Below are 23,227 nucleotides of genomic sequence, written 5' to 3' on the forward strand. Positions count from 1 at the left end.
GATGAACAGCTTGTTTGTCTGTGGACCATCTGCCATGACCAGAATTCAAATCTATGCAGGCTCAACTCTGGACAGCCATTAAATGGGTCATGATCAGCATCGCTAACTACTATACCATGGAGGTCTTAGCTTCATGCTTCTTGCAGAAAGTTTTTAGTGCCTCTAATAGCATTCTTCCCTGTGCATCTACTTTTAACAGCAGGTCCTGTGGTCTATCCATAGTAGATTTAGTTAATGAATCTTCTTATTTAGTAAATGAGAATATCTACATGTTTTTCTGCTAATGTAAGATTTTCAGACCAGTATTATCTTTGAAGGATATCTGATCTCCTCTGAAACAATCCTCCACAAACCTACTGTGTTCACATATCACATTACCATGTAGTTCTCTTGATGCATGTAATGAATGAATCCCCTAACGATTTTACCTTTATTCTTAATGTTTTACTCTAGAGAGGTTCAGGAACTGCATAAATCCAGACTCGTAGTACAGTGCCCTCATTTTTAGCCTTCATACACATCTTACTTGAAAGACTTCTGTATTTGAAGGGGTATTATTGCTAATTGTTAACATTCTCCATGATCATTTGATATGATGCAAGTTCACTCAAGCAATTAGACAGGATTTACAAGGTGGTATCTACTGTGTATGTACAATGCCAGTCACTTTTGTATTAGAGTCTCTTGACTAAGCATAATGTATGTTAGTCTTTCTTATGTATGTCATTTCCTTGTCCCTTAACATCTCTCCTGCTATTTTATGTTAAGTGCAATATATATTTTACCCCTTTTATCACCCTCATCCTGATTATCAGATGTTTTTGTTGACTGTTATTAAGTGTTAATACGTACAGCTCTTGTTATTTCAAGAGTGCCTGGATATTATGATGTTACCCTTTGCAGGTGACAAATGTGATGTTGCTCTTGAGGTTTTGGTGGACAAGCGGACAGCGGCACAGCTGAACTCAGGAGCAGACAAGCTTTATGATATTCTTGTGCTGCACCTAGAGGGTGGAAAAGATCTCTTTATTACCATTACTGGTAGGTATTATGTATCCTGACTTAAAAGAATGTGAGCACATACATTCTTTAAGGATTAATGTAAATTATGTGTTTCTTCTGAAACTGTGGTAGCTCACACAAATGTTCTGAAGTGTAACTAATATGCAGTGGCATTAGTGGTAACACTAGAAATGTAATGTGTCTTCTTTGAAAAACAGCTTCAGCGACAAATACCCACAAGTAATTGACCAGAAACTGATATAAGAAACCTTTTATACAGATACATGTCACAAAAACGATTTCAGGCAAAATCCACATAGTTTGATGTGCTTACTAAATTTTAATCTTATCAAATGTCTGTCCAACTGTGTAGGAAGGGTATATATTTTTTGTATTTTTCTTCTAACCCCAGGACCACTTTAACTTGGCTCCTGCAGCTTCAGCACTGTTATACATTCAGTGGCATTGAAAGGATAGACTCCTTTCAGAGTGAGAATTTTTGAACGATTGTACTCCTTTTCGTCCTTTGATGATAATACAACCTTTCCAAAGGTGACTTTTCATTCACATTATAATCACATGTAGGCAGATTTTGGTACAGAAATGTGAAATGATTTATATATATGGAAGATGATATATGGGCAGGTGAGAAAAGGTAATGAGGAGCAAGATGAGGAAGTAAATGTTTTTGTGAAAGAGAAGTGAGAGTTGTATGGGTATTGCCTTCAGGGAGTGAGTGCAGCTGACTGGGAGGTGGATAAGAGAAAGCAGCAAGAGGTCCAGGGGAAAGTGCTAGTGCTGGAGCTGTAAAAGAGGGCAAGTGAGAGTTAAAGTGAAAAAACATTGGCATTCTTCTGGGGGAGTAAGGAAATATTTAGGAAAGAAATTAAAAGTTTAAGGAGAGCAAGAGAACAGCTGAAGGAAGCACATGGAGAAGTGGTAACAAGTAAAGATAAGGTGAAGAGGAGCTGGTGTTAGTATTTTTAGGATCTGTTAAATGTTTTAGATGATAGGGTGGAAGATTTGGGATGTTTGGGTTGAAGAGGTATGTGAATTGAGAGTCATCACAGATAGTTTGGTGAAAAGAGGTGCTTGAAAGCATTGCATAATATGGTGAAAAGAGGTGCTTGAAAGCATTGCATAATATGAAGTGTGGCAAGGCAGCTGGAGTGGATGGAATTGCAGTTTAATTTGTCAAGAAAGGAGATGATTATGTTGTTGATTGTTTTGCTGTGACTTTTAATGAATGTATGGCTCAGGATAAGGTGCCTAAGGATTGACAGATTGCCTGTAATATTCCAATTTATAAAGGTAAGAAGGACAAAAGTGAATGTTAGACTTGCAAAGTTTTAAGTTTGTTGAGTGTACCTAGTAAATTGTATGGGAGAGTGGTGATTAAGAGGGTGGTGGCATGCACAGAGCATCAGACTAGGGAGGAACAATGTGGCTTCATGAGTGGTTGAGGATGTGTGTAAGATCTGGTGATTGCTTTGAAGAATAAGTGCGAGAAACAAGAATTTGCATGTTGCGTAACTGGTCCTGGAGAAGGCACATGATATGGTTAATAGAGATGCTTTTGGGAAGGTGATATGAAAGCTGATAGATGCAGGGGGAAATCTTATTAATAGAATAAGGCATATGTGTGAGTAGGAAGAGAGGAAAGTGTGATTTTAGGTAAAGATGGGTATCTGGCAAGGATGTTTGATGTTCCTATAGCTGTTTAACTCGTTGATGGATGGGATGATGAGGGAGGTGAATGTGAGGGACTTGGAGAGAAAGGCTGTTTCACAATCTGTTGGAGGTGTGTGTGTGTGTGTGTGTGTGTGTGTGTGTGTGTGTGTGTTGTGTGTGTGGGGGGGTCTGGGAGGTGAGTCAGTTGCTGTTTGCTGATGACATGTTTCTGGAGGTAGATTTGAATGTGAAACTGCTGAGGCTAGTTGCTACATCAGAGAAAGGGTGTGAAAAAAGAAATTTGAAACTTCATGTGAGTAAAAGTAAGGATGATGAATTTAGTAGAGGAGAGAGACAGATAGGTTGGAATGTGAGTGAAGGGAGAGAACCTGGAGGAAGTGGAATTTTTAGCTACCTGGGATTGGATATGATAGTGGATGGAATCATGGGAGTTGAAGTAAGCCATAGGAAAGTAAGCCATAGGATGAATGCTCTGAGGATTATGCCGAACGGTCACTGTCTGTGAGGGCAAAGATGGGTATGTTTGATGGTATAGTAGTCCTGATGGTGTTGTATCGATATGAGGCATAGACCCAAGATGAAAACAATCTTAGAAGGAGGATGGATGTGTTGAAAATGAAATGCTTGAGGTTAGTATATTTTGTGATGAAGTTTAATTAGATAGAAAATGATAGGTCAAAAAAGAAGTTTGATAGTAAGAAGGGTACATATGAGAGAGCCAAAGAGGGTGTGCTGAAATAGTTTGAACATTCAGAGAGAGGATGAGTGGGCAGGGGCTTAATAAGAAGGTATACACATCAGAGGCAGAGGGAACAAGAAGCGGGGAACTGAGGGGGAGGTGGAAGGATGCAGTGAAAGATGCTTTGAGCGATCAGGACCTAGACGTACAAGATGGTGTGAGATGTGCATGACATGAGCACATTGGAGTCAAGTGGTATATAGAGGCAATGTGCTGTCAATGGGCTGAACCACGACATATGAAGTGGTTAAGGAAAACATTGGAAAGGTCTTTAGGGCTCATTTGTGGAAAGGGGATCTGTGGTTTTGGTGCATTATACATGAAAGCTAGAGAGTGGATGTGAGCAAATGAGATCTTATTTTATCTGTGGTGTGAGGAAGGTTGATCAAATTAAAAATTATAGGGCAATAAGATGAGTATGTGTGAGAGGTATAAAGAGGGTTTGCTGAAATGGTTTTACCATGATGGAAAGGAGCATAGGAGTACCTAAGAGGGCATACATGTCAGAAGTGGAGGGAATGGGAATGGGGTAACAGAGGAGAAGTTTAAAGGATGAAGTGAAGGATGCTTTGAGATGTTGGGACATTAACATGCTAGAGGGTGCAAGGCATGCATGGGATAGAGCAAATTTGAACAATCTGATGTATAGGAGCATATGAAGTGCTCATGTGGCCTTTGTTGTCTTTTCCTAGTGCTACATTGCATGTGGAGGGAGGTTAGTGCTATTTCATGTGTGGCGGGGTGGCGACAGGAATGTATGAAGGCAGCAAGTATGAATATGTACATGTGTATGTATATGTGGGGGAGGGAGCGAAAATTCTGGGAGCGTTGAAGAATGTGTGAAAGTCGAGAACATTATCTCGGAAAGCAAAAATGGGTATGTTTGAAGGAATAGTGGTTCCAACAGTGTATTTGGTTGTGAGGTGTGGGCTATGGACAGAGTTGTGCAGAGGAGGGGGGATGTGCTGGAAATGAGATGTTTGAGGACAACATGTGGTGTGAAGTGGTTTGATCGAGTAAGTAATGATAGGGTAAGAGAGATTTGTGGTAATAAAAAGAGTGTGGTTGAGAGAGCAGAAGAGAGTGTTTTGAAATAGTTTGGTCACATGGTGAGGATGAGTGAGGAAAGATTGACCAAGAGGATATATGTGTCAGAAGTGGAGGGAACAAGGAAAAGTGGGAGACCAAATTGGAGGTGGAAGGATGGAGTGAAAAAGATTTTGAGTGATCGGGGCCTGAACATGCAAGAGGGTGAAAGGTGTGCAAGGAATAGAGTGAATTGGAGCGATGTGGTATACCGGGGTCGACGTGCTGTCAATGGATTGAACCAGGGCATGTGAAGCGTCTGGGGTAAACCTTGGAAAGTTGTGTGGTGCCCGGATGTGGAAAGGGAGCTGTGGTATTGGGCATTATTACATGACAGCTAGAGACTGAGTGTGAACGAATGTGGCCTTTGTTGTCTTTTCCTAGCGCTACCTCGCACACATGAGGGGGGAGGGGGTTGTTATTTCATGTGTGGTGAGGTGGCGATGGGAATGAATAATGGCAGACTATGAATTATGTACATGTGTATATATGTATATGTATGTGTGTGTGTATATATATGTATACATTGAGATGTATAGGTATGTATATTTACGTGTGTGGATGTGTATGTATATACATCTGTATGTGGGTGGATTGGGCCATTCTTTCGTCTGTTTCCTTGCGCTACCTTGCTAATGCGGGAGACAGCGACAAAGTAAATTAATAATAATAAAAAAGTATGTATTTGTATGTATATGCTGATATGTATTGATATGTATATATGCCTGTGTGGGCATTTATGTATGTACATGTGTATGTGGGTGGGTTGGGCAATTCTTTCGTCTGTTTCCTTGCGCTAACTCGCTAAGGTGGGAGGCAGTGACAAAATATGATACATAAGCGAATGATATATATGTATATTTTATTATTATTATTATTATTATTATTTTTTTTTTTTTTTTGCTTTGTCGCTGTCTCCCGCGTTTGTGAGGTAGCGCAAGGAAACAGACGAAAGAAATGGCCCAACCCACCCCCATACACATGTATATACATACGTCCACACACATAAATATACATACCTACACAGCTTTCGATGGTTTACCCCAGACGCTTCACATGCCCTGATTCAATCCACTGACAGCACGTCAACCCCGGTATACCACATCAATCCAATTCACTCTATTCCTTGCCCTCCTTTCACCCTCCTGCATGTTCAGGCCCCGATCACACAAAATCTTTTTCACTCCATCTTTCCACCTCCAATTTGGTCTCCCACTTCTCCTCGTTCCGTCCACCTCCGACACATATATCCTCTTGGTCTATCTTTCCTCACTCATTCTCTCCATGTGCCCAAACCATTTCAAAACACCCTCTTCTGCTCTCTCAACCACGCTCTTTTTATTTCCACACATCTCTCTTACCGTTACGTTACTTACTCGGTCAAACCACCTCACACCACACATTGTCCTCAAACATCTCATTTCCAGCACATCCATCCTCCTGCGCACAACTCTATCCATAGCCCACACCTCACAACCATACAACATTGTTGGAACCACTATTCCTTCAAACATACCCATTTTTGCTTTCCGAGATAATGTTCTCGATTTCCACACATTCTTCAAGGCTCCCAGAATTTTCGCCCCCTCCCCCACCCTATGATCCACTTCCGCTTCCATGGTTCCATCCGCTGCCAGATCCACTCCCAGATATCTAAAACACTTTACTTCCTCCAGTTTTTCTCCATTCAAACTTACCTCCCAGTTAACTTGACCCTCAACCCTACTGTACCTAATAACCTTGCTCTTATTCACATTTACTCTTAACTTTCTTCTTTCACACACTTTACCAAACTCAGTCACCAGCTTCTGCAGTTTCTCACATGAATCAGCCACCAGCCCTGTATCATCAGCGAACAACAACTGACTCACTTCCCAAGCTCTCTCATCCCCAACAGACTTCATACTTGCCCCTCTTTCCAAAACACTTGCATTTACCTCCCTAACAACCCCATCCATAAACAAATTAAACAACCATGGAGACATCACACACCCCTGCCGCAAACCTACAGTCACTGGGAACCAATCACTTTCCTCTCTTCCTACACATACACATGCTGTACATCCTCGATAAAAACTTTTCACTGCTTCTAACAACTTGCCTCCCACACCATATATTCTTAATACCTTCCACAGAGCATCTCTATCAACTCTATCATATTCCTTCTTCAGATCCATAAATGCTACATACAAATCCATTTGCTTTTCTAAGTATTTCTCACATACATTCTTCAAACAAAACACCTGATCCACACATCCTCTACCACTTCTGAAACCACACTGCTCTTCCCCAATCTGATGCTCTGTACATGCCTTCACCCTCTCAATCAATACCCTCCCATATAATTTACCAGGAATACTCAACAAACTTATACCTCTGTAATTTGAGCGCTCACTCTTATCCCCTTTGCCTTTGTACAATGGCACTATTATTATGTTTGAAGGAATAGTGGTTCCAACAATGTTGTATGGTTGCGAGACGTGGGCTATGGATAGAGTTGTGCGCAGGAGGATGGATGTGCTGGAAATGAGATGTTTGAGGACAATATGTGGTGTGAGGTGGTTTGATCGAGTAAGTAACGTAAGGGTAAGAGAGATGTGTGGAAATTAAAAGAGCGTGGTTGAGAGAGCAGAAGAGGGTGTTTTGAAATGGTTCGGGCACATGGAGAGAATGAGTGAGGAAAGATTGACCAAGAGAATATATGTGTCGGAGGTGGAGGGAACGAGGAGAAGAGGGAGACCAAATTGGAGGTGGAAAGATGGAGTGAAAAAGATTTTGTGTGATCGGGGCCTGAACATGCAGGAGGGTGAAAGGAGGGCAAGGAATAGAGTGAATTGGAGCGATGTGGTATACCGGGGTTGACGTGCTGTCAGTGGATTGAATCAAGGCATGTGAGGCGTCTGGGGTAAACCATGGAAAGCTGTGTAGGTATGTATATTTGCGTGTGTGGACGTATGTATATACATGTGTATGGGGGTGGGTTGGGCCATTTCTTTCGTCTGTTTCCTTGCGCTACCTCGCAAACGCGGGAGACAGCGACAAAAAAAAAAAAAAAAAAAAAAGATATTATTTTGCTTTGTCGCTGTCTCCCGCGTTTGTGAGGTAACGCAACGAAACAGACGAAAGAAATTGCCCAACCCACCCCCATACACATGTATATACAAACACGTCCACACACGCAAATATACATACCTATAAATCTCAATGTACACATATATATACACACACAGACATATACATATATACACATGTACATAATTCATACTGTCTGCCATTATTTATTCCCATCACCACCTCGCCACACATGGAATAACATCCCCCTCCCCCCTCATGTGTGCGAGGTAGTGCTAGGAAAAGACAACAAAGGCCCCATTCATTCACACTCAGTCTCTAGCTGTCATGTAATAATGCCCGATACCACAGCTCCCTTTCCACATCCAGGCCCCACACAACTTTCCATGGTTTACCCCAGACGCTTCACATGCCCTGATTCAATCCATTGACAGCACGTTGACCCCGGTATACCACATCGATCCAATTCACTCTATTCCTTGCCCGCCTTTCACTCTCCTGCATGTTTAGGCCCCGATCACTCAAAATCTTTTTCACTCCATCTTTCCACCTCCAACTTGGTCTCTCACTTCTCCTTGTTCCCTCCACCTCCGACACATATATCCTCTTGGTCAATCATTCCTCACTCATTCTCTCCATGTGCCCAAACCATTTCAAAACACCCTCTTCTGCTCTCTCAACCACGCTCTTTTTATTTCCACACATCTCTCTTACCCTTACATTACTTACTCGATCAAACCACCTCACACTACATATTGTCCTCAAACATCTCATTTCCAGCACATCACCCTCCTGCGCACAACTCTATCCATAGCCCATGCCTCGCAACCATACAACATTGTTGGAACCACCATTCCTTCAAACATACCCATTTTTGCTTTCCGAGATAATGTTCTCGACTTCCACACATTCTTCAAGGCTCCCAGAACTTTCGCCCTCTCCCCCACCCTACGATTCACTTCCGCTTCCTTGGTTCCATCCGCTGCCAGATCCACTCCCAGATATCTAAAACACTTTACTTCCTCCAGTTTTTCTCCATTCAAACTTACCTCCCAATTGACTTGACCCTCAACCCTACTGTACCTAATAACCTTTCTCTTATTCACATTTACTCTTAACTTTCTTCTTTCACACACTTTACCAAACTCAGTCACCAGCTTCTGCAGTTTCTCACATGAATCAACCACCAGCGCTGTATCATCAGCGAACAACAACTGACTCACTTCCCAAGCTCTTTCCTCCGCAACAGACTGCATACTTGCCCCTCTTTCCAAAACTCTTGCATTCACCTCCCTAACAACCCCATCCATAAACAAATTAAACAACCATGGAGACATCACACACCCCTGCCGCAAACCTACATTCACTTAGACAACTTGCCTCCCACACCATATATTCTTAATACCTTCCACAGAGCATCTCTCTCAACTCTATCATATGCCTTCTCCAGATCCATAAATGCTACATACAAATCCATTTGCTTTTCTAAGTATTTCTCACATACATTCTTCAAAGCAAACACCTGATCCACACATCCTCTACCACTTCTGAATCCACACTGCTCTTCCCCAATCTGATGCTCTGTACATGCCTTCACCCTCTCAATCAATACCCTCCCATATAATTTACCAGGAATACTCAACAAACTTATACCTCTGTAATTTGAGCGCTCACTCTTATCCTCTTTGCCTTTGTGCAGTGGCACTGTGCATGCATTCCACCAATCCTCAGGCACCTCACCATGAATCATACATACATTAAATAACCTTACCAACCAGTCAACAATACAGTCACCCCCTTTTTTAATAAATTCTACTGCAATACCATCCAAACCTGCTGCCTTGCCGGCTTTCATCTTCCGCAAAGCTTTTACTACCTCTTCTCTGTTTACCAAATCATTTTCCCTAACCCTCTCACTTTGCACACCACCTCGACCAAAACACCCTATATCTGCCACTCTATCATCAAACACATTCAACAATCCTTCAAAATACTCACTCCATCTCCTTCTCACATCACCACTACTTATTATCACCTCCCCATTAGCCCCCTTAACTGAAGTTCCCATTTGCTCCCTTGTCTTATGCACTTCATTTACCTCCTTCCAGAACATCTTTTTTTATTTATATTTATTTATTTTGCTTTGTCGCTGTCTCCCGCATTAGCGAGGTAGCGCAAGGAAACAGACGAAAGAATGGCCCAACCCGCCCACATACACATGTATATACATACATGTCCACCCATGCACAATATACATACCTACACATCTCAATGTACACATATATATACACACACAGACATATACATATACACACATGTACATAATTCATACTGTCTGCCTTTATTTGTTCCCATCGCCAACCCGCCACACATGGAATAACAACCCCCTCCCCCCTCATGTGTGCGAGGTAGCGCTAGGAAAAACACCAAAGGCCCCATTCATTCACACTCAGTCTCTAGCTGTCATGTAATAATGCACCGATACCACAGCTCCCTTTCCACATCCAGGCCCCACACACTTTGCATGGTTTATCCCAGACGCTTCACATGCCCTGGTTCAATCCATTGACAGCATGTCGACATCTCATTTCCAGCATATCCACCCACCTACGCACAACTCTATCCATAGCCCACGCCTCGCAACCATACAACATTGTTGGAACCACTATTCCTTCAAACATACTCATTTTTGCTTTCCGAGATAATGTTCTCGACTTCCAAACATTCTTCAAGGCTCCCAGAATTTTTGCCCCCTCCCCCACCCTATGATTCACTTCCGCTTCCATGGTTCCATCCGCTGCCAGATCCACTCCCAGATATCTAAAACACTTCACTTCCTCCAGTTTTTCTCCATTCAAACTTACCTCCCAATTGACTTGACCCTCAACCCTACTGTACCTAATAACCTTGCTCTTATTCACATTTACTCTTAACTTTCTTCTTTCACACACTTTACCAAACTCAGTCACCAGCTTCTGCAGTTTCTTACATGAATCAGCCACCAGCGCTCTATCATCAGCGAACAACAACTGACTCACTTCCCAAGCCCTCTCATCCACAACAGACTGCATACTTGCCTCTCTTTCCAAAACTCTTGCATTCACCTCCCTAACAGCCCCATCCATAAACAAATTAAACAACCATGGAGACATCACACCCCCCTGCCGCAAACCTACATTCACTTTCCTCTCTTCCTACACGAACACATGCCTTACATCGTCGATAAAAACTTTTCACTGCTTCTAACAACTTGCCTCCCACACCATATATTCTTAATACCTTCCACAGAGCATCTCTATCAACTCTATCATATGCCTTCTCCAGATCCATAAATGCTACATACAAATCCATTTGTTTTTCTAAGTATTTCTCGCATACATTCTTGAAAGCAAACACCTGATCCACACATCCTCTACCACTTCTTAAACCACACTGCTCTTCCCCAATCTGATGCTCTGTACATGCCTTCACCCTCTCAATGAATACCCTCCCATATAATTTACCAGGAATACTCAACAAACTTATACCTCTGTAATTTGAGCACTCACTCTTATCCCCTTTGCCTTTGTACTGTGTCACTATGCAAGCATTCCGCCAATCCTCAGGCACCTCACCATGAATCATACATACATTAAGTAACCTTACCAACCAGTCAACAATACAGTCCCCCCTTTTTTAATAAATTCCAATGCAATGCCATACAAACCTGCTGCTTTGCCGGCTTTCATCTTCCGTAAAGCTTTTACTACCTCTTCTCTATTTACCAAATCATTTTCCCTAACCCTCTCACTTTGCACACCACCTCAACCAAGACACCCCACATCTGCCGCTCTATCATCAAACACATTCAACAAACCTTCAAAATACTCACTCCATCTCCTTCTTACATCACCACTACTTGTTATCACCTCCCCATTTGCCCCCTTCACTGAAGTTCCCATTTGCTCCCTTGTCTTACGTACTTTATTTACCTCCTTCCAAAACATCTTTTTATTCTCCCTAAAATTTAATGATACTCTCTCACCCCAACTCTCATTTGCCCTCTTTTTCACCTCTTGCGCCTTTCTCTTGACCTCCTGCCTGTTTCTTTTATACATCTCCCACTCATTTGCATTTTTTCCGTGCAAAAATCGTCCAAATGCCTCTCTCTTCTTTTTCACTAATAATCTTACTTCTTCATCCCACCACTCACTTCCCTTTCTAATCAACCCACCTTCCACGCTTCTCATGCCACAAGCATCTTTTGCGCAAGCCATCACTGCTTCCCTAAATACATCCCATTCCTCCCCCACTCCCCTTACGTCCTTTGTTCTCACCTTTTTCCATTCTGTATTCAGTCTCTCCTGGTACTTCCTCACACAAGTCTCCTTCCCAAGCTCACTTACTCTCAGCACCCTCTTCATCCCAACATTCTCTCTTCTTTCTGAAAACCCATACAAATCTTCACCTTCGCCTCCACAAGATAATGATCAGACATCCCACCAGTTGCACCTCTAAGCACATTAACATCCAAAAGTCTCTTTCGTGCGCCTGTCAATTAACACGTAATCCAGTAACGCTCTCTGGCCATCTCTCCTACTTACATACATATACTTATGTATATCTCGCTTTTTAAACCAGGTATTCCCAATCACCAGTCCTTTTTCAGCACATAAATCTACAAGCTCTTCACCATTTCCATTTACAGCGCTGAACACCCCATGTATACCAATTATTCCCTCACTGCCACATTACTCACCTTTGCATTCAAATCACCCATCACTGTAACCCAGTCTTGTGCATCAAAACTACTAACACACTCATTCAGCTGCTCCCAAAACACTTGCCTCTCATGATCTTTCTTCTCATGCCCAGGTGCATATGCACCAATAATCACCCATCTCTCTCCATCCACTTTCAGTTTTACCCATATTAATCTAGAATTTACTTTCTTACATTCTATCACATACTCCCACAACTGTTTCAGGAGTAGTGCTACTCCTTCCCTTGCTCTTGTCCTCTCACTAACCCCTGACTTTACTCCCAAGACATTCCCAAACAACTCTTCCCCTTTACCCTTATTATTAATTTTTTTTTTTTTTTTTTTTTTTTGCTTTGTTGCTGTCTCCCGCGTTTGCGAGGTAGCGCAAGGAAACAGACGAAAGAAATGGCCCAACCCACCCCCATACACATGTATATACATACGTCCACACACGCAAATATACATACCTACACAGCTTTCCATGGTTTACCCCAGACGCTTCACATGCCCCAATTCAATCCACTGACAGCACGTCAACCCCGGTATACCACATCGCTCCAATTCACTCTATTCCTTGCCCTCCTTTCACCCTCCTGCATGTTCAGGCCCCAATCACACAAAATCTTTTTCACTCCATCTTTCCACCTCCAATTTGGTCTCCCTCTTCTCCTCGTTCCCTCCACCTCGACACATATATCCTCTTGGTCAATCTTTCCTCACTCATTCTCTCCATGTGCCCAAACCATTTCAAAACACCCTCTTCTGCTCTCTCAACCACGCTCTTTTTATTTCCACACATCTCTCTTACCCTTACGTTACTTACTCGATCAAACCACCTCACACCACACATTGTCCTCAAACATCTCATTTCCAGCACATCCATCCTCCTGCGCACAACTCTATCCATAGCCCACGCCTCGCAACCATACAACATTGTTGGAACCACTATTCCTTCAAACATACCCATTTTTGCTTTCCGAGATAATGTTCTCGACTTCCACACATTCTTCAAGGCTCCCAGAATTTTCGCCCCTTCCCCCACCCTATGATCCACTTCCGCTTCCATGGTTCCATCCGCTGCCAGATCCACTCCCAGATATCTAAAAGACTTTACTTCCTCCAGTTTTTCTCCATTCAAACTTACCTCCCAATTGACTTGACCCTCAACCCTACTGTACCTAATAACCTTGCTCTTATTCACATTTACTCTTAACTTTCTTCTTTCACACACTTTACCAAACTCAGTCACCAGCTTCTGCAGTTTCTCACATGAATCAGCCACCAGCGCTGTATCATCAGCGAACAACAACTGACTCACTTCCCAAGCTCTCTCATCCCCAACAGACTTCATACTTGCCCCTCTTTCCAAAACTCTTGCATTCACCTCCCTAACAACCCCATCTATAAGCAAATTAAACAACCATGGAGACATCACACACCCCTGCCGCAAACCTACATTCACTGAGAACCAATCACTTTCCTCTCTTCCTACACGTACACATGCCTTACATCCTTGATAAAAACTTTTCACTGCTTGTAACAACTTGCCTCCCACACCATATATTCTTAATAACTTCCACAGAGCATCTCTCTCAACTCCATCATATGCCTTCTCCAGATCCATAAATGCTACATACAAATCCATTTGCTTTTCTAAGTATTTCTCACATACATTCTTCAAAGCAAACACCTGATCCACACATCCTCTACCACTTCTGAAACCACACTGCTCCTCCCCAATCTTATGCTCTGTACATGCCTTCACCCTCTCAATCAATACCCTCCCATATAATTTACCAGGAATACTCAACAAACTTATACCTCTGTAATTTGAGCACTCACTCTTATCCCCTTTGCCTTTGTACAATGGCACTATGCACGCATTCCGCCAATCCTCAGGCACCTCACCGTGAGTCATACATACATTAAATAACCTTACCAACCAGTCAACAATACAGTCACCCCCTTTTTTAATAAATTCCACTGCAATACCATCCAAACCTGCTGCCTTGCTGGCTTTCATCTTCTGCAAAGCAGAGCATGAGAAGAGTGGGAGGTGGGTTGATTAGAAAGGGTAGTGAGTGGTGGGATGAAGAAGTAAGAGTATTAGTGAAAGAGAAGAGAGAGGCATTTGGACAGTTTTTGCAGGGAAAAAATGCAGTTGAGTGGGAGACGTATAAAAGAAAGAGACAGGAGGTCAAGAGAAAGGTGCAAGAGGGGAAAAAAAGGGCAAATGAGAGTTGGGGTGAGATAGTATCATTAAATTTTAGGGAGAATAAAAAGATGTTCTGGAAGGAGGTAAATAAAGTGCGTAAGACAAGGGAGCAAATGGGAACTTCAGTGAAGGGTGCAAATGGGGAGGTGATAACAAGTAGTGGTGATGTGAGAAGGAGATGGAGTGAGTATTTTGAAGGTTTGTTGAATGTGTTTGAAGATAGAGTGGCAGATATAGGGTGTTTTGGTCGAGGTGGTGTGCAAAGTGAGAGGGTTAGGGAAAATGATTTGGTAAACAGAGAAGAGGTAGTAAAAGCTTATTATTAATATTATTATTATTTATTTGTTTATTTATTTTGTTTTGTCGCTGTCTCCTGCGTTTGTGAGGTTGTGCAAGGAAAGAGACGAAAGAAATGGCCCAACCCACCCCCATACACAATGTATATACATACATGTCCACACACGCAAATATACATACCTATACATCTCAATGTACACATATATATACACACACAGACACATATATATATACCCATGCACACAATTCACACTCAGTCTCTAGCTGTCATGCAATAATGCCCGAAACCACAGCTCCCTTTTCACATCCAGGCCCCACACAACTTTCCATGGTTTACCCCAGACACTTCACATGCCCTGATTCAATCCACTGACAGCACGTCAACCCCGGTATACCACATCGATCCAATTTACTCTATTCCTTGCCCTCCTTTCACCCTCCTGCATGTTCAGGCCCCGATCACTCAAAATCTTTTTCACTCCATCTTTCCACCTCCAATTTGATCTCCCACTTCTCCTCGTTCCGTCCACCTCCGACACATATATCCTCTTGGTCAATCTTTCCTCACTCATTCTCTCCATGTGCCCAAACCACTTCAAAACACCCTCTTCTGCTCTCTCAACCACGCTCTCTTTATTTCCACACATCTCTCTTACCCTTACATTACTTACTCGATCAAACCACCTCACACCACACATTGTCCTCAAACATCTCATTTCCAGCACATCCACCCTCCTCTGCACAACTCTATCCATAGCCCACGCCTCGCAACCATACATTGTCAGAACCACTATTCCTTCAAACATACCCATTTTTGCTTTCCGAGATAATGTTCTCGACTTCCACACATTCTTCAAGGCTCCCAGGATTTTCGCCCCCTCTCCCCCCATGATTCACTTCTGCTTCCATGGTTCCATCCGCTGCCAGATCCACTCCCAGATATCTAAAACACTTTACTTCCTCCAGTTTTTCTCCATTCAAACTTACCTCCCAATTGACTTGACCCTCAACCCTACTGTACATAATAACCTTGCTCTTACTCACATTTACTCTTAACTTTCTTCTTTCACACACTTTACCAAACTCAGTCACCAGCTTTTGCAGTTTCTCACATGAATCAGCCACTAGCGCTGTATCATCAGCGAACAACTACTGACTCACTTCCCAAGCTCTCTCATCCACAACAGACTTCATACTTGCCCCTCTTTCCAAAACTCTTGCATTCACCTCCCTAACAACCCCATCCATAAACAAATTAAACAACCATGGAGACCTCACACACCCCTGCCGCAAACCTACATTCACTGAGAACCAATCACTTTCCTCTCTTCCTACATGTACACATGCCTTACATCCTCGATAAAAACTTTTCACTGCTTCTAACAACTTGCCTCCCACACCATATATTCTTAATTCCTTCCACAGAGCATCTCTATCAACTCTATCATATGCCTTCTCCAGATCCATAAATGCTACATACAAATCCATTTGCTTTTCTAAGTATTTCTCACATATATTCTTCAAAGCAAACACCTGATCCACACATCCTATACAACTTCTGAATCCACACTGCTCTTCCCCAATCTGATGCTCTGACCATGCCTTCACCCTCTCAATCAATACCCTCCCATGTACTTTCCCAGGAATACTCATCAAACTTATACCTCTGTAATTTGAGCACTCACTCTTATCCCCTTTGCCTTTATACAATGGCACTATGCATGCATTCCGCCAATCCTCAGGCACCTCACCATGAGTCATACATACATTAAATAACCTTACCAACCAGTCAACAATACAGTCACCCCCTTTTTTAATAAATTCTACTGCAAAACCATCCAAACCTGCTACCTTGCCGGCTTTCATCTTCCGCAAAGCTTTTACTACCTCTTCTCTGTTTACCAAATCATTTTCCCTAACCCTCTCACTTTGCACACCACCTCGACCAAAACACCCTATATCTGCCACTCTATCATCAAACACATTCAACAGAACTTCAAAATACTCACTCCATCTCCTTCTCACATCACCACTACTTGTTATCACCTCCCCATTTGCGCCCTTCACTGAAGTTCCCATTTGCTCCCTTGTCTTACGCACTTTATTTACCTCCTTCCAGAACATCTTTTTATTCTCCCTAAAATTTGATGATACTCTCTAACCCCAACTCTCATTTGCCCTCTTTTTCACCTCTTGCACCTTTCTCTTGACCTCCTGTCTCTTTCTTTTATACATCTCCCACTCAATTGCATTTTTTCCGTGCAAAAATCGTCGAAATGCCTCTCTCTTCTCATTCACTAATAGTCTTACTTCTTCATCTCACCACTCACTACCCTTTCTAATCAACCCACCTCCCACTCTTCTCATGCCACAAGCATCTTTTGCGCAATTCGTCACTGATTCCCTAAATACATCCCATTCCTCCCCCACTCCCCTTACTTCCATTGGTCTCACCTTTTTCCATTCTGTACTCAGTCTCTCCTGGTACTTCCTCACACAAGTCTCCTTCCCAAGCTCACTTACTCTGACCACCCTCTTCACCCCAACATTCACTCTTCTTTTCTGAAAATCCATACAAATCTTCACCTTAGCCTCTACAAGGTAATGATCAGACATCCCTCCAGTTGCACCTCTCAGCACATTAACATCCAAAAGTCTCTCTTTCGCGCGCCTGTCAATCAACACGTAATCCAATAACTTTCTCTGGCCACTTCTCCTACTTACATACGTATACTTACGTATATCTCGCTTTTTAAACCAGGTATTCCCAATCACCAGTCCTTTTTCAGCACATAAATCTACAAGCTCTTCACCATTTCCATTTACAACACTGAACACCCCATGTATACCATATATACACCCCTCAACTGCCATATTACTGACCTTTGAATTCAAATCACCCATCACTATAACCCGGTCTCGTGCATCAAAACCACTAACACACTCATTCAGCTGCTCCCAAAACACTTGCCTCTCATGATCTTTCTTCTCATGCCCATGTGCATAGGCACCAATAATCACCCATCTCTCTCCATCAACTTTCAGTTTTACCCATATTGATATAGAATTTACTTTCTTACATTCTATCACATACTCCCACAACTCCTGTTTCAGGAGTAGTGCTACTCCTTTCCTTGCTCTCTTCCTCTCACTAACCCCTGACTTTACTCCCAAGACATTCCCAAACCACTCGTCCCCTTTACCCTTGAGCTTCATTTCACTCAGAGCCAAAACATCCAGGTTCCTTTCCTCAAACATACTACCTATCTCTCCCTTTTTCACATCTTGGTTACATCCACATACATTTAGACAGCCCAGTCTGAGCCTTCGAGGAGGATGAGCACTCCCCGCATGACTCCTTTTTCTGTTTCCCATTTTAGAAAGTTAAAAATACAAGGAGGGGAGGATTTCTGGCCCGCCGCTCCCATCCCCTCTAGTCGCCTTCTATTATTATTATTATTATTATTGTTATTATTATTATTATTATATTTATTTATTTATTTATTTTGTTTTGTCGCTGTCTCCCGCGTTTGCATGTTAGCGCAAGGAAACAGACGAAAGAAATGGCCCAACCCACCCCCATACACATGTATATACACACACGTCCACATGCGCAAATATACATACCTATACATCACAATGTGCACATATATATACACACACAGACACATACATATATACCCATGCACACAATTCACACTGTCTGCCTTTATTCATTCCCATCACCACCTCGTCACACATGGAATACCATCCCCCTCCCCCCTCATGTGTGCGGGGTAGCGCTAGGAAAAGACAACAAAGGCCTCATTTGTTCACACTCAGTCTCTAGCTGTCATGTAATGATGCCCAAAACCGCAGCTCCCTTTCCACATCCAGGCCCCACACAGCTTTCCATGGTTTACCCCAGACGCTTCACATGCCCTGATTCAATCCACTGACAGCACGTCAACCCCGGTATACCACATTGATCCAATTCACTCTATTCCTTGCCCTCCTTTCACCCTCCTGCATGTTCAGGCCCTGATCACACAAAATCTTTTTCAATCCATCTTTCCACCTCCAATTTGGTCTCCCACTTCTCCTCGTTCCCTACACCTCCGAAACATATATCCTCTTGGTCAATCTTTCCTCACTCATTCTCTCCATGTGCCCAAACCATTTCAAAACACCCTCTTCTGCTCTCTCAACCACGCTCTTTTTATTTCCACACATCTCTCTTACCCTTACATTACTTACTCGATCAAACCACCTCACACCACACATTGTCCTCAAACATCTCATTTCCAGCACATCCACCCTCCTGCGCACAACTCTGTCCATAGCCCACGCCTTGCAACCATACAACATTGTTGGAACCACTATTCCTTCAAACATACCCATTTTTGTTTTCCGAGATAATTCTCGACTTCCACACATTCTTCAAGGCTCCCAGGATTTTCGCCCCCTCCCCCACCCTATGATTCACTTCCGCTTCCATGGTTCCATCCGCTGCCAGATCCACTCCCAGATATCTAAAAGACTTTACTTCCTCCAGTTTTTCTCCATTCAAACTTACCTCCCAATTGACTTGACCTTCAACCCTACTGTACCTAATAACCTTGCTCTTATTCACATTTACTCTTAACTTTCTTCTTTCACACACTTTACCAAACTCAGTCACCAGCTTCTGCAGTTTCTCACATGAATCAGCCACCAGTGCTGTATCATCAGCGAACAACAACTGACTCACTTCCCAAGCTCTCTCATCCACAACAGATTTCATTTTTGCCCCTGTTTCCAAAACTCTTGCATTCACCTCCCTAACAACCCCATCCATAAACAAATTAAACAACCATGGAGACATCACACACCCCTGCCGCAAACCTACATTCACTGAGAACCAATCACTTTCCCCTCTTCCTACACGTACACATGCCTTACATCGTCGATAAAAACTTTTCACTGCTTCTAACAACTTGCCTCCCACACCATATATTCTTAATACCTTCCACAGAGCATCTCTATCAACTCTATCATATGCCTTCTCCAGATCCATAAATGCTACATACAAATCCATTTGCTTTCCTAAGTATTTCTCACATACATTCTTCAAAGCAAACACCTGTTCCACACAGGATTATTATTATTATTATTATTATTATTATACTTTGTCGCTGTCTTCCATGTTAGCGAGGTAGTGCAAGGAAACAGACGAAAGAATGGCCCAACCCACCCACATACACATCTATATACATACACACCCACACGCGTGCATATACATAGGTTGGAAAGGATCACAATTTTGCGTGTGATCAAGATATTTCTATGAGTCCACGGGGAAAATGAAACATGATAAGTTCCCAAGTGCACTTTCGTGTAATAATCACATCAGGGGAGACACAAGAGAGAAATATAACAGTCAGTTGATATACATCAAAGAGAAGAAGCTAGGATTCCATTTGGTAAACATGCAATTGTCCAAGGCAGACAAGGAGTGTTCATAAACTTGTCATTTTACGAATTTTATCAACAGTAAAGTTATCTAATTTGTATAGACCATCACTAATATTAAGATTATGACTCTTTGTGTATTTAATAATAGAAGATTCATATTTAATAATTGAAGATTCAGTGATATTTCTCGAGGTAATAGAGTTAAGAGTTAATAACTGAGATGGTGTTACTCCAGTCAATACAATGATCATAGTTTTTAATGTGGTTAAACAAGGCATCTGATTCTTGTTCCATTCTGATGCTATATATATGTTGCTTAAGTCTAACAGAAAGATCCTTACCATTCTACCCAACATAGAATTTATCACAATTTCCACATGGCACTTTATAGATGCATCCAGGAGAATTTTCTGGTGAATTCCTGATTAAGATATTCCTTATAGTAAGTATTATTGTTGCTGAAGCAAACATTTACATTAAAGGATTTAAGCAACATGGGAAGTAAAGTAAAATTATTATTAAAAAGGAGAATTAAAAGATTCTTGGTGTCAATGGGAGGTTTGGGCTCAACTCTATAAAATGATTTCTTTGCTAATGTAAGGAATTTATCAATGAAAGATCTAGGGTACTTTAACTTAGGTCCAATAGAATATCTTCTCAAACTCATCATCAATAAAGCCTGGTCTGCAAATACTTAATGCCCTAAGGAACATAGATTCAAATTTTGATAATTTAACTCTGCCATGTTGAGATGAGTAATAATAGATATATGAGCATACATTAGTAGGTTTTATGTATATGCTAAACTTAAACTTGTTTCCTCGCCTATGGATCATGCAATCTAAAAATGGTAACATACCATTATTTTCATTTTCTACAGTAAATTTGATGGAAGGTACTCAATTGTTAAGTAAGGGGAGAAATATTTGTAAATTTTCATTTGTTGGCCAAACACAAAGAACATCATCTACATACCTAAACCAAATTGCATTAGAAGGTAAGATATCCTTTAGTGATTTTGTTTCAAAAAATTCCGCAAAAGTTCCAGTTGATGACCTTTTAGCATATTTATTTGATGTCTTGGATGATATTCATTTACCTGTTTCAAAGTCTGTTTTCATTGAACTGATAAAATTGTGTATAAAAGACTGTGTATTTCATTTCACTGGAGATTATTATGCTCAAAAATTTGGTATGGCAAAATTTTACAAATTTAAATCTAATCACTCTTTCACCTGTACTAAGTAATCTTTACATGGAATTTTTTGAAACAAAATTACTAAAGGATATCTTACCTACATACATACGTATATCTGTGTCTCTCTTTTTAAACCAGGTATTCCCAATCACCAGTCCTTTTTCAGCACACAAATCTACAAGCTCTTCACCATTTCCATTTACAACACTGAACACCCCATGCACACCACTTATACCCTCAACTTCAACATTACTCCCTTTGCATTCAAATCACCCATTACTATAACCTGGTCTCATGCATCAAAACTGCTAACACACTCATTCAGCTGCTCCCAAAATACTTGCCTCTCATGAGGACAGAGTGGCAGATATAGGGTGTTTTGTTCAAGGTGATGTGCGAAGTGAGAGGGTCAGGGAGAATGGTTTAGTACACAGAGAAGTTTTGCGGAAGATGAAAGCCAGCAAGGCGGCGGGTTTGGATGGTAGAGCAGTGGAATTTATTAAAAATGGGGTGACTGTGTTGTTGACTAGTTGGTGAGGATATTCAATGTATGTACGGTTCATGGTGAAGTGCCTGAGGATTGGTGGAATGCATGCATAGTGGCATTGAACAAAGGCAAAGGGGATAAATGTGAGTGTTCAAATTACAAAGGTATAAGTTTGTTGAGTATTCCTGGGAAATTTTATGGAAGGGTATTGATTGAGAGGGCGAAGGCATGTAGAGAGCATCACTCTTGGGAAGAGCAGTATGGTTTCAGAAGTGGTATAGGATGTGTGGATGAGGTGTTTGCTTTGAAGGAAGTATGTGAGAAATAGAAAAACAAATGGATTTGTATGTAGCATTTATGGATCTGGTGAAGGTATATGATAAGAGTTGATAGAGATGCTTTGTGGAAGGTATTAAAAGTATATGGTGTGGGAGGCAAGTTGCTAGAAGCAGTGAAAAGTTTTTGTCGAGGATGTAAGGCATGTGTATGAGTAGGAAGAGAGGAAAGTGATTGGTTCTCATTGAAAGTCAGTTTGGGGCAGGGGTGCATGATGTCTCCATTGGTTGTTAATTTGTTGATGCATTGGGTTGTTAGGAAGGTGAATGCAAGAGTTTTGGAAAGAGGGGCTAGTATGCAGTCTGTTGGGGAGGAAAGAGCTTGGGAAGTGAGTCAGTTGTTGTTTGCTGATGATACAGCGCTGGTGGCTGATTCATGTGAGAAACTGCAGAAGCTGGTGACTGAGTTTGGTAAAGTGTGTGAAAGAAGAAAGTTAAGAGTAAATGTGAATAAGAGCAAGATTATTAGGTACAGTAGGGTTGAGGGTCAAGTCAATTGGGAGGTAAGTTTGAATGGAGAAAAACTGGAGGAAGTGAAGTGTTTTAGATATCTAGGAGTAGGATTTAGCAGCAGATGGAACTATGGAAGTGGAAGTGAGTCAGTGGGTGGGGTAGGGGAGGTGAAGATTTTGGGAGCGTTGAAGAATGTGTGGAAGGCGAGAATGTTATCTTGGAGAGTAAAAATGGGTATGTTTGAAGGAATAGTAGTTCCGACAATGTTATATGGTTGTGAGGCGTGGGCTATAGATAGGGTTGTGTGGAGGAGGGTGAGTGTGTTGGAAATGAGATGTTTGAGGACAACGTGGTGAGGTGGTTTGACCGAGTAAGTAATGAAAGGGTAAGAGAGATGTGTGGTAATAAAAAGTGTGGTTGATAGAGCAGAAGAGGGTGTATTTAAATGGTTTGGTCACATGGAGAGAATATTGAGGA

The 23,227-nt window shown here is 41.9% G+C and overlaps 1 protein-coding gene across 1 annotated transcript in view; it reads left to right on the forward strand.

The window, feature by feature from the left end:
• Window positions 1-23,227, forward strand: part of Ocrl (Oculocerebrorenal syndrome of Lowe) — a 255,729-nt gene that overhangs the window by 166,089 nt on the left and 66,413 nt on the right. The window contains exon 14 of the mRNA XM_071665596.1: window positions 904-1,041. Coding sequence (XP_071521697.1) covers window positions 904-1,041 — 138 coding nt within the window. The remainder of the gene's footprint in view (window positions 1-903; window positions 1,042-23,227) is intronic.

Source organism: Panulirus ornatus, chromosome 10 (genome assembly GCF_036320965.1).
Source record: "Panulirus ornatus isolate Po-2019 chromosome 10, ASM3632096v1, whole genome shotgun sequence".
NCBI lineage: Eukaryota > Metazoa > Arthropoda > Malacostraca > Decapoda > Palinuridae > Panulirus > Panulirus ornatus.